This window comes from Mesoplodon bidens, assembly GCF_964165515.1.
Source record: "Mesoplodon bidens genome assembly, chromosome: 11".
NCBI lineage: Eukaryota > Metazoa > Chordata > Mammalia > Artiodactyla > Ziphiidae > Mesoplodon > Mesoplodon bidens.
In genome coordinates, this window is record NC_138167.1 from 192,268 (window position 1) to 205,179 (window position 12,912).

Genomic DNA, 12,912 nt, shown 5'->3' on the forward strand with positions numbered 1-12,912 from the left:
TGACACGGATGCCCCGTGAGGGCACCGCGTGCAGTGAAATAAGCCAGACACAGAAGCACAGATGCTGCACGATCCCACTTATCCAAGGAAACTGGACCAGTCAAGATCACAGACACAGAGCAGTAAAAGTGGTTACCAAGGGCGGGGGGGTTAGTGTTCAATGGGGACAGAGTTTCAGTTTGGGATAAAAAACGTCCGGGTGGCCTAGTGGTTGCATGATGATGTGAGCATGCTCAGTGCAACTGCAGCATGCACTTACCAAGGGTTAAAACGGTAAGATTTATGCGTATTTTACAATAAGAAGCAAAACAAAGAGGTGAGTAATGAAGGCCGAAAATTACATTTAAACATGAATGGGGGGGCACTGGGGAGCGGAGGAAGGTGTCCACATTAATGTGAATTACAGAAAAATTGTGAAGAAAGAGTTTTATAAGCAAACAATAGACAAGGTGTAGGAAATAAAGTCTGGAAATAAAATTTCAAATTGTTTACTAATTGAAAAATTTAAAACACTGGCAAACGAAAAATTACAAAACAGCAGCAGGACACATGGGTGTCAAAGTCCAACAGGAATCTGGAAAGGGTGTCAGCGTCTCAGAATTGATGGAAGTGCCAGTCGGCTGCAGTGACAACTGAGGTTACAGGTAAAAGTCTGGTCGTCTCGAGGAGGCGTCCAGAGGAGAGGGGGTGGGAGTGGGGTGAGACGGGGCTGTGGGACAGGCCTGGGCCGTTCCGGGAGGGGCTGATGCACTGCCAGGGGCCACGGAGGAGGAGCGGAGGGCTGTGAAGTGGGTGCGGCCAAGGCAGCAGCTCAGTCCCCGCCTCCAGGAAGGGAAGGGGGAGCCAGATGCCGGGAGGAAAATGCCAGGAGAAGAGCTGGGATGAGTTGGGATGAAGGTAAAGAGAGGAGACTGGGGCAACGTTTATGGGGAGGGCACCCAGGGGAGGAGATGGGTGTGGTCAGAGGACTTGCGGGGGTGGGGTGGGGGGTGGAGCGAGGACAGTCCGGCCCCAGGGACCTCGGGACACCCCAACCCAGGGTCCAGGGGCTGATCTTAAGGAGCCCTCACAGGATTCCTGTGCACACCGCAACTGCAAGTTCTGGAGAGTGGTTTGCAATGCTGACGGTACAAAGGTCACCCGGAGAGCTCTGAAAAACCCCGATGCCAAGGCTGCGCCCCAGACCAGGGAAAAGCTCTGTGGGGAGGGCCCAGGCATCTGATTTTTTTTAAAGCCCAGGTTTTTAAACCCCTAATGGGTGGCCTAGAATGGCAACCATTGGTCTAGGGCATTGCAAAGCCCAACATAAGATCACTAAAATTTGCTGAACCAATCACAGCAGCAGCGGCGGGAGACGCCATGGGGAGTAAACGGATGGACGGCAGAGGTGACTGGACAGGAGGTCTGCTGGGTTTAGACCCCGAAGCATCCACCGGCCAAAGGTGGGACAGGCGAACAAGGGCAGGTGTCCGGAGGGCGGGGCAGGGACGCGGGGGCGGGGCAGGTGTCCGGAGGGCGGGGCAGGGCTCATCAGCCCTGAAGCACACGCACTCTCCACACTCCGCCTCAGGCCCACAGGCGCTGAGGCCCAGCTCGCTGTGATTCCTCAGGTCTGGGACAGGAAGCCGGAATCCGCACTTCTAACAAAGCCCCAGGCGGTGCTGCCGCCCAGAGCCACATGGAGCCCCCTCCCTGGGCCACAGGACACACAGGACTCCTCCCGAGGCCAGCTCCAGCCCTGCGCCTTGGGGATCTGTTTTCTGCACTGTGTCACCGTCACAGCAGTTCGGGCTGGCCGGGAGCAGAGCGGGGTGACAGGGGAGGAGGGGCTCCAGCCAGAACGGGGCTCAGAGGAGGCCGAACGGAACCGGCCCGAGAGGACCTGAAACCCTGCGCCAGCATCTCTCCCCACCCACCGAGGCAGCTCAGCACCACGTTCTGCTCAGATGTTGCTCTCGTCCAGCCTTTCTGCCCTGTTTTTCTCCCTTTACTGTGAAGTCTGCAGACAAAGCCGTATTTTTCCTTCTGTCTTGTTAGTTAGTACACGAGCGCCAGGCACACAGAAAGGATTTAATAAATACTTACTGAGAGGGTGACTGCGAGTTAGTCTGTTTTCATCTTAGTTCCTGGGGCTGGGCCATGTCCTTGCCTTCCTCCTGCCGACTCAGTTCCTCCTCAAAGCAAAAGCTGTGGACACGCTCCAAGGAACCAACTGCAAGGCTCTAAAAAATAACAGCCAGCCTTAACTGGCCAAAACAGCTCCGCCGTCTGGCCACTTGCTGTCCGGAACGAGGTTCAGACCCAAGCAGCCAGGAGCGGGCAGTGCTTTTCCAAGTTGGAAGACTTCTCAAAGGCACCTGAACTGGTACCCACATCAGGGATGCAGAGAGGGTGGTGCTTCAGAAAACAACAGCCAAATCTGGAGACTTTCCAGCTGCCTCCTTGGCTAGTATTTCACCGTCCATCTTTCACCCAAGATTTTTGCTAGAATTACCTAAGGAAACTAAAGGAGTGAACCCTGGTAGCAGAAGGGGAACAAAAACAGGTGCACCGATGTTCCCCTTTTAAAAACCCAAAGGAAAACCATGAGGCCAGGAGACAGATCTCCAGGATGCAGGTGGGGGAGGGGACAGGGTGGGCTGCGGCAGCCTGGACACTCAGCCCAGAGGCATTTCTCCCAAAGTCCTTTCCACAAAGTTTCAGGGTGAAGGTCGCCTCCAAGGGCCTGACCCTGGGTTAATCTCACCCTGGAGGTGCCACTTGTTTATAAAATTAAGACATCTTTCCTCCCAATGACAGGAATAGGTTTAGAGACAAAAGCCATTACTGTCTAACAAGACCCTCTGGATGTTTCCAAATGTCAAAATGGAAAGTTCTGTCAGAATTTTGAGACTAACCGGCATTGATCACTCATGGCTGGCTTCCTTCCTTTTCCCTAAATCTTCCCCACCAGCTTTCTTTTCACGCTCTAAGCACGGGTCTCACATATGGTACCCCTGGGGCTTAACAAGTATAAATGTCAAACAATGATTCTGTAAACAGGGATAGATTAACGCAATCTGATGGACCAGGTTTTGAAACAGCTGACCAGTGGAAGACACTTTGTTTTGGTCCCAAGGAGGTAAATCTGGGAAACACGCTAAGGGCATTCAGCTAAGAGCTAAGTTCCTACTAAAACGTCCGTCTCTGGCTAAAACTGTCAGAACTTTCTGGCCTCCCTTTGGCAAGGAACTCATGGCATAGTAGGAGGGGTTCCAGTTGGGAATCCAGACGTTAGAAATCAAACTTTACACGCATTCCTACGAGCCCACACAGGTCCACACATCAAGAGGCACAGGGGGCCAGGCCAGGGTCCTGGCCACCTGCCCCCGGCCCCGCCCAGGCTGAGGGGACTGAGAGTCAAGCGAGGCAACACATCAAATTCAGGGTTTACTAACAACTTCCACTTTAAAGTTCATTTTTCTGTGTTTCAAAAAACATATGGAAATGCAACTACTCAACTAGAAAATGTGATTGACATAGTATTTTACAGGAAAAATGTTTTGTATGGGGGACTGACTGCACTGTGAACACAGTTCTTAAAAAGGACAAGGACTGAAGTCTCAAAAATACATACCAATATATCAATGGGGATAATCTGACAACAAACAAGGACTTCCCTGGTGGTGCAGTGGTTAAGAATCTGCCTGCCAATGCAGGCGACACGGGTTCAAGCCCTGGTCCGGGAAGATCCCACATGCCGCGGAGCAGCTAAGCCCACGAGCCACAACTACTGAAGCCCGTGAGCCTGGAGCCTGTGCTCCACCAAGAGAAGCCACCGCGATGAGAAGCCCACACACTGCAATGAAGAGCAGCCCCTGCTCGCCACAACTAGAGAAAGCCCGCGTGTAGCACCAAAGACCCAATGCAGCCATAAGTAAATAAATAAATAAATAAAATACCTTTAAAAAAAAAAAAAAACAGCTGGAGGTTACGAAGGTCATGGCCCAGAAAGTGATAAACCTGAGGGGGAACAGATCTGGAAACTGGGACTATCTGTGGTAGCATTTCTACTGAAAGGTATTACTTTCAAGGATAAAACAGGCCAGGAATTTTTGTGACCTAAGACTCCAGCTAACTGATAATAGGCGGCTCCTCTTCATCTCTCCTCCCCCTCCCCCAAACAGCCCCCAGGAACTGGGAAGGAAAACTAGATTGGGAGGGAGGAGAGCACGGCCTAGTCCCCAAGCCCGGGACCCCGGCGCCCGGTGCACACTTCACTTACGGGCGGGCCTGGTTTGGGTGAGGCACTGTCTGTGCAAGCGCCTGGGCTGGTGAGGGTGGCCCCGGGCTGGGCGCAGAAGGCGGGGCCCACAGGCCTGGCGGGGAAGAGTGTGTTATCCCAGACGCGGCCTGGACCCACCAGCCAGCTTCGTTCCTGCTCAGCTTCTCTGCAGAGCCCCCGTCACCGGCGCGGGGCCCCAACCGTCCCCACCCCATGCGTGGCCCACGGGGACCATGTGGGCTGAGATGGGTCTGCCTTTTTAGGTGACAGCCGTGGGGCCTAATTCAAACCTCTGTCCTGATGGGGAGCTTGCCCCGATGATGAAAGTGACACAGGACACACACAACTCACACATATCACCTTGCTATTTTAAGAATGTACTTTATACAAAATAACCAGTTCATATGGAAATAAATCTACAGACCTCCAAGGATCAAAAAGCTTTTTAAAAAGTTTTTAAAAAATTATCCAACACACAGTATAGAACTAACTACTGAGGTAAGTGTGGCTCTCAGTGAAACAGGGAATCAGCAGACCAGACAAAATATACACAATATAAAAATAAATAGCATTCCCCTTTCCAGTACTGGCCAGGAAAGCTCGCAGGCTTCTGCAGCAGGGGAGCCGGGCATGAGCCCCAGCTGGGGAGGGGGGCAGCGTTCAGTAACTCACTCCCAAACCCACCTACCCTTTTCAAAACCACAGGACAGTCAGCTGGTTTGAGGCATTTCTCCATCAGGCCCCAGGGCAGAAGGAGGGAGAGACCAGTGAGCAGGCAGCCCGCTGACGGACTGCTCGGCGAGGGCCTGCGAAGCAGTGGGCACGAGGAGCAGCCAGCCTCACACGAGAGGACGCAGGGCAGGGAAGGCCCGTGTCCTGGGAGAGTCCAGTCACGGGCTCAGCCCCTGGCTAGGGACCCTGCACCCCGGCAGCCGTGGCCCGACAGCCCCAACTCCCACACGACCCAATGTCTGAGGTGGGCATCCCAGTCCTTCAGCTGGACTCTGAGCGCCCTGGAGGCCACCGTTCTGTGACGGTCCCTGCCTCGCGGCGATTGGGTTAGGGTTTCACGGGAAATTTCAAACCAGGACTTGAGAGCAGTGTGTAGCTGTAGATTGGAACTTCCTTTAAAAAGTGAGAAAAAAGCTCAGCCCAGGTGACGCTGGCTGTCCTGGACAGCACGCAGCCCACTCCCGGACCCGGCAGGAACTAAGACAAGTGATGACCCAGCAGATAACCCGCACGACAGAAACCTGGACGCCCAGTCACAAGAACACTGCCAGGCTCTGTGGGCCAGGCTGGCTGAGGGCCGAAGGCTTTCAAGCAACATGAAAATTTTCCTGTTCAGAGGCACCCGGGGCCCCAGGTAGGGCGTCCTGCTGACAACAGGCTAGTGTGTCCCCTACCCCTACCCCCTGCAAGGGAGAGGGCGCAGCAGCTTTAGTTTCACTTTTAAAAGGTGGTATGAGAAAAGTGTTATGAACAGGATCCTTTGTGCCTGTCCTTACTTAGTCTTCTTATGTTTTTACTGTAATAAACTTTAGCCAAGAGCTAATTTTAAATGGACAGACTCTGAGGGGAAAAAAACCCCAGGCCAGACACCTTCCAAAAGGCTCTACCTTTCTCTCTGGATCTTTTATTTCCCTGGGTCCTGGGGAGACAGTTTCTAACCAAGGTCAGCGGTGGACGTGAAGTCCTCCCGGCCCCTGACAGGCGTCAGTGGTCCCGGGGAAGGCCCCCCTGGGACCTCCTCCCAGGCCGCGTTCCAGCTGGGAGGAGCGCAGGGGCCCGGCCGGGGACGGCCCTACCGGCCAAGGGATGCAGCAGGCTCACCACAGTAAGCACGTGGGGCTCCACTCCCTCCGCACCCCCTCAGTGTCCACTCACCCAGAAGGGAGGCTCCTGTCCTGTCCACAGCTCCTGGGGCAGCGGGTGATGGGGGAGGGGCTGCGGCGGGGGGAACAGGGCGACCCGAGGCTCCGAGGCCCCGAGGCCCCCAGGCGGAAAGAGAGGGCAGAATCGCTATGGTCCCTCCTGGCCCTGCCCCGGGCTGGTTCGGCTCAAGGCAAGGGTGTCCACAGCCTCGCACCCAAAGCAGCTTCAAGGCCGGCAGGGAGAAGGCTCTGGGCCCAGACCAGCTGCACAAAGCTGCGGTCTCCCCTCCCGGCTGGCGCACAGACACACGGGGAAGCAGAGTGTCCTGGGCACGGTCCTTCACAGCTCGGGGGCCAACCTGGACCTGCCCGCAACCCTACTCCATCCTTCCCGAGGGGCGACACTGACCTCCCCACCCTGAACCACATCACACCAGTGACAGGGTTCTAACAAGAACCAGGATCCAATAAGAACACAGCCCCCAAACTCACTCCATCTAAAAGCACGCCAAATTTTAGTCTGGTAAGGAAAAATTCACGTTTCTGTGCAGAGTGTCTGGGAGGCGTCCGCGTTCCCAGCGCTCAACCTGCCCAAGCCTCATGAGCCCCGCAGGTCAGCATCCACGTGTTTGGAGCTGGTGCCTGGGTTCCACGTGGACAACAGGGATGTTTCCAACTTGTTTCTTTTCCTACTGAAAGCGCAGGTTTATTCCAGCTTCATCAAGGACGCTAGGACTGGAGGCAAGGTTCTCTTGGCCTCTCACACAGTTGAATTTATAAGAAACAAGTGCAAATCAACCAACCAATGTTTTATGGAAGCCTTTCTACTATCCCAAAGGCATGCTTAAAAAATACACTATTCTTTACAGAAACCTGTAACTTGAGGGCATCTTCCTTAGTTGTTGTTTTTTTCTTTTTTCCTTTGTGGGATATTCAAAAGTTTAAAATGTATGAGTCCTAACTTTGGTGGCATCTCAGCTAAAATCAAAGAATGCTAATAAACAGGGAGAATCCAGTGTCGTTGGCTTCTAAAACTGTAATAAAGTAACTTAATACTGTAAAACTGTTTCCTATCACAGACAGACAAGTGATTTCAAGAACTTGTTCTTGATAGCTATTTTAAATCACCATGACTTATTTTACTATGATTCACATAAAATGAATAAAAACTATATATACTGAAATATTCCTAAATTCAAGCTGTAAATCTATAGAATACATTTTCCTATTAAAAACTGTGCAGCTTCTTTATTGATACTAAACATATACAAACCTGAGTAGTCACTGCCACAAACTGTGATTCGTGCCAGGAAGCTTGTGGCGTCTTCTAGACCACAGTCCCGGCAGGGCTGTGACGGGGACGGGTCACCTCACCTTCTAACGAGCAAATGCCCCTGATATTGGTTTACAACTACCTGGCGGGGCAGCTGGCCAACCAGGAGGGGCGCTGCTGTGCTGGACCAGGACCTGGGCGCCAGGCCAGGGGGCTGCCCCTCAGGCTGACAGGAAGAGCCCGTTAGAGGAAACACGGCGGCCTTGCCTGCCCTCTCCTCCAGCTCCCAAATGTGAGTGGGCCAGGGCTGTAAACAGAGGAGGGTAAGCAGGGCTGCGGGCCCACCGGCCAGACTCCACCTCCACCACCCGCCCTGCAGGCTTTACGAACAATACATTCACCACCAACGACAGAAATCATCTTAAAGGCAACATGAAAACTCTGTAAACTGGACCCAGCTCCAAACACATCCAACACAAGTAGTCCCTTCCCCAAACTTATACCTGAGTGCAGCTGCCATGACAGCCCACCAGCACCGCCCCCCCAGGTCAGGATGATCTTCCCTGAACCAGAGTCTCAGGGTCTGGAAAAGCCACCAGAGTCCAGCCCATCTGGTCTCCACTCTCGCCCAGGACCTCGCGAGCAGGTGCGTCGGTAAGAAGGGGCGTCCAGGCTCTGGGACGCAGGAAGTGATGCCAATGATGGGAGAGGGGGGCGGAGCCGCGCCCCACTCCTCCCCGTTCTCCACCCTCGTCATATGCAGCTTTCTGTTTTCCTGGGGCTTGTCTCCTCCTTGGACTAGCTCTGAGGGAAGCAAAATAAAGACAATTTAAACAAAATTAACATGTGTTAACTGTTAACACAATTAAGCCGAGGAACTACACGCACAAGCATTCCTCTCCATCTGGGGAAACAGCCTGATTTGGGTCCGTCAGCCAGTTCTGCCAGAGTGCGGGCTCCGAATCCTGGAATGCCCGACTCACAGCTCAGCCCTGTAGCGGCCGAGGACTCCTGCCTCCAGGGAAGCTGGGTCGGGCCAGGGGAGAGAGCCCGCACGGGCAGCTCCGGGCACGGCGCCCAGCACCGTGGACCAGCCTCTCCCAGATGAAGTAGGTGAGGAGGGTAAAACAGACAAGGGATCGTATCCAAGAAATGCTGGCAGCCAGTCTGGGAAAAGGAACTTTAAATAATCCCCAAACAGCTGGTGCCGTAAGAATAGGAAAAAGGGACTCGCCAGTACGGGAGGGAAGCTGCTTCCGAGGCCCCGTCAGCTGGAGTGCTTGGGCCGGGCCCTCCCCGGCCGCCCACAGGACACAAAGCCCTTTCCGGGGGACAGTCCCTGCATCGACGGCAACAAACTCAAGTCCTTACTTCCTGCTGCCTGGAAGAATAAGAAGAGCTCTGACATTTCATCACTCTGACCTGATCGAGAGGAAGCGTTGGGGGCTCATGTAGTGGCAGCCCCTCCTGCGCCGCGGCTGGCGCCGGCGTCTTTGGGAACAAGGGCCGGGACTGGGCCGGGTGCATCTGCAGCCTAGAGACGTAAGTAAGGGACGGTTAAGAATGAGCAAAGACAGACTCGGTGCAAAGGAAAAAAACCTTTAATTGTGAAAAGTCTCACACAGACCCTGCCTTGACTACCCAGGGGATCAACACTGGACACGGACACAGGTGCTGCCAGGTGTGGCGGGTGAGAGACGCCCGACACCACCTGTGCAGGACTCCTGACAGAGGTGTTCAATGTGACTCTGAACATGAGGAAACAATGAGAAGAATCCAGGGTCTGGGGCACTCTGACAGCAGAACTGGCCTCCGGTCTTTGAAAAACAAAGAAAGCAAAGCCAATGTTGTAAATTAAGAGACTACGCAGGCACAGCAACCAAACGTAGATCCATGAACCTCGAATGGATCCTGAATGGGGAAAAAAATCAAAAAGAAACAGAGCTACAAGGACACTCTGCGGACAACTGAAGAAATCAAACAAGGCCTCCATCAGACCAGCTGAGGTAACGGCCTGGGGCTGTGCTCCGGGAGGACAAAGACAAGACATGAAACACTACAGGTGTTCAGGTCGGCTGAGGCTGGCCTGGGAGGGGCACTCGGGTACTTTAGGTAGAGGATGCTGGTTTTATGGTGAGGCTTTTTCAAGACTTGATTTGAAAACTTCCTGGATGACAGATTACCTGGGTGGGTCTATTAGAATTCTCATGGGGACAGTCATGTGACTTGCCCTAGTTCTGGATAAACCTAGTTTTTTCATTCAGTGTTAGAGGAAGAAAGGAGAGCCAAGGAGTAAGCCCGGGACACCACCTGTGACCGCCCACCCCAGGTCTGAGACCCCTTCACCCGGGTAAGAGCCTCTGCCTACAGCTCCCAAACGCTGGCCATCAGGTGTCCAAAATCTAACTGCACCGTCACTTAAATGCCAATTCACGTTCACGAGGGAAAAAGCCACCACAGACAAGACTGGACTCCAAAGCTAGCGCCTTCCCAGTAAGTCCCCAGCACCCACGACCCACACGCCCTTCCCACGCCCAGACCCCGCACACCACCTTCGTTCCCAAGGCCGTCTTTCTTTGTAAAAACTACCACCTACTCTTTTTCTCCCCAGAAAACAGCACTCTGTGCAGCCTTACCCGGGCGGCCTGTACACCTCCTGGAGAGGCACCCTCACCCCACTTCCAGGGCCCATCTGCTCCATCATCACAGCCTGGAAGCGGCCCAGGCCCTCTTCTGGGTAGCGGTAGAGGGGGCACTCGGGGGACAGGCCATTGGGCTGGGCCACCACTGGGCGGTGAGGCGGGTGAGCAGCCGTGGGGGAGGAGTAAGCCCTGGGCTGGAAATGCCCGGCCGGCCTCTGCGACGGGTACGGAGGCCCCGCGTGCAGCATCACTCCGTGCGGGGGGAAAGCAGACGAACCGAAGCCCACCCCCGAGCTCAGCGGCGCAGGAGGCGTTCCGTACAGATACTCGCTGGCTGACAGTGAACTCTGCCGCTTGGTAGCTGCATTGTGGTTGTCCAGATCTAAAAATTCTTTGGGACTCTCTGGCCTCTCCATAGACTCATCCTGCTTCTCCTCTGGGCCGGGATTCTGCCCGTCAGCTGTCTTGGCGACCACGGCGTCCACCCGCGCAGGGGAAGTTAAGGCAGCGCTCAGTGCCTCGCAGCCATGCAGCCCGGCCCCAGCGCTCTTGTCGAGGAAGAGGGGCCTGGCAGGGGCAGGCTGAGCCGGCGGGGGCCCGCTCGGGCTTCCCGGGGCAGGGAGGTGTCTCTGCCAGTCTGAAAAGCCCTGTGGACACGAGTAATAAGGAGTCCGCGGGTAGTGATGGTACGAAGGCTGGGGTGGCGGCTGGTAGGGGTACCTCATTCCCTGATGGGGGCGGTACCGGGGGAAGACTCCAGAATGAGGGTCGTGGGACGGAAACGCCCGAGGGGGAAAAGGCTGAGGGTGCGGGGCTGAGGGCTTGTCCCCCATCACGGGGCCCACAGCCTGCAGGCCTGGGCCGACGTGGTACTGTGCGGTGGAGCCGGGGTACTCCAGGCCAGGCGCGTACAGAGGGGGGCAGGCGGGCTCGGCAGGCGGCATGGCCTCCGGTGGCGCCCTGCCCTTGCCCTCAGACCCACACGGAGAGGCTTCCACCCTCAGTCCATTTTCAGGCAGCGCCCCCGGGTCAGCTAGGGCGCACCCCTGGGCGGCTGGGCCTGCGAAGCCGCTCCCCGAGAGCCAGGTGCCCCTGCCTGCGCTCACTGGGCAGCTGTCTCCAGGCTCTGAGGACTCGCGCCTAAGCTCTGGGCCATCCGAATCCCTTCCCTGGGGCGAGCTCCGCCTGGCACAGTCGGCCTGCAGCGGGGGCACGGGGTGAGGTAGCTGCTTGAGGAACGCCCCCTCCAAAGCACCAACACTGGCTGGTTTCTCCTCGAGCCCAGGCAAGGGATCTGCTGCAAGAAAAATGGAGACAAAGTTGCACCTCGGGAGCTGAAACCCCAGCATACGACGGGCAGTCAGACAATGTGGACATGGGGCCCCCGTGGCGACACCCTGATTCCCCCAACCCAGACCAGGGCTAAGGCTCTGCAGCCCCTGCAAGGTCTGCCAGAGGCCTCGCAATCCCTTCCGCACTAGCAAGGGGGTGCGATCCGTGTGCCCGACTCCAAGGACATGTGTGTGAAACAGGACGGAGGGTGCACTGGCGCTGGAACTGCAGGCCTGGTTGGGAGGCTGTACCTTGACAGTGAGAAAGAGGGACCCGGCACAAGGACACCAGGAATGCCGGAACCCAACCTCTGCCATCAGGACACCAGCTGCAAGGGAGTAGGGGCTAGGTTCTGTTCCCCACCACACACACAGTCATTCACACAAAACGGGGCTCAATCAGTATTTGCTGAATGAAAGTACACATCTTGTCTGGACATCTTGAAAACAAGATGCCAAGGGTGTTAACACTCAGAAGGCATCTTCGGCACATTACAGAAATTGAATAACAATCAGACTAACTTACTAGACTCAAAGGCTTAATTACAAATTCTTTCCCTTGTTGTTGTGTTTAGCCATAAACACGTCTTATTATTATGATCTCTGAGGTAGGGCAGAGTTGCCCAGAGGTGGTCACAGTACGATTCTGGTGACAGCTTAAGGACAAGATCAAGAATTCATGACTTTTAAGATCAACTAGGATCGCAGGCTCCTGATGAACTAACGCTGGCTTTAAAGATCAAAGGTACAAGCTATACAATGATAATGAAAATGTGCACTTTTCATCATTCAGTCAACATAAAACACGGCAACATCGCACACAAAAACAAACAATAAACAAGTGGGACCTAATGAAACTTACAAACTTTTGTACAGCAAAGGAAACCATAAACAAAACGAAAAGACAACCTATGGATTGGGAGAAAATACTTGCAAATTATGCGACCAACAAGGGCCCAATTTCCAAATATACAAACAGCTCATACAACTCAACATCAAGACAAACCAATCAAAAAATGGGTACAAGACATAAATAGACATTTCTCCAATGAAGACATACAGATGGTCAACAGGCACATGAAAAGATGCTCATCATCACTAATCATTAGAGAAATGCAAATCCAAACTACAACGAGGTATCACCTCACACTAGTCCGAATGGCCATCATTAAAGAGGTCTACCAATAATAAATGTTGCACAGGATGTGGGGAAAAGAGAACCCTCCTACACTGTTGGTGGGAATGTAAATTGATGCAGCCACTATGGAGAACGGAATGAAGGTTCCTTAAAAAACTAAAAATAAAGTTAACGTATGATCCTGCAATCCCACTCCTGGGCATATATCTGGAGGAAACCATAGTTCGAAAAGACACATGCACCCCAATGTTCACTGCAGCACTATTTACAATAGCCAGGTCATGGAAGCAACCTAAATGTCCATGAACAGATGAACGGCTAAAGAAGATGTGGTACATATACACAATGGAATACTACTCAGCCATAAAAAGAATGAAATAATGCCATTTG

At 54.0% G+C, this 12,912-nt stretch overlaps 1 protein-coding gene and 1 long non-coding RNA gene across 3 annotated transcripts in view; one reads left to right on the top strand and one right to left on the bottom strand.

Annotated features, from left to right (window-relative positions):
- Window positions 1-718: 718 nt before the first annotated feature.
- LOC308625384 lies at window positions 719-3,131 on the top strand. The gene is made up of 3 exons (XR_014017092.1): window positions 719-897; window positions 1,343-1,402; window positions 1,611-3,131. It is a non-coding gene; the product is annotated as an uncharacterized lncRNA (long non-coding RNA).
- Window positions 3,132-4,654: 1,523 nt separating this feature from the next.
- CECR2 (CECR2 histone acetyl-lysine reader) overlaps window positions 4,655-12,912 on the bottom strand; it is a gene marked incomplete at its 5' end in the record, with an annotated part of 159,155 nt that continues 150,897 nt past the window's right edge. The window contains 3 exons of one of the 2 annotated variants that reach the window (XM_081249323.1): window positions 4,655-8,215; window positions 8,834-8,945; window positions 10,048-11,347. In XM_081249323.1, coding sequence (XP_081105449.1) covers window positions 8,210-8,215; window positions 8,834-8,945; window positions 10,048-11,347 — 1,418 coding nt within the window. In that variant the 3' untranslated portion in view covers window positions 4,655-8,209. Of the gene's footprint in view, window positions 8,216-8,833; window positions 8,946-10,047; window positions 11,351-12,912 lie in introns of both variants that reach the window. The other variant, XM_081249322.1, reaches the window with a different exon arrangement.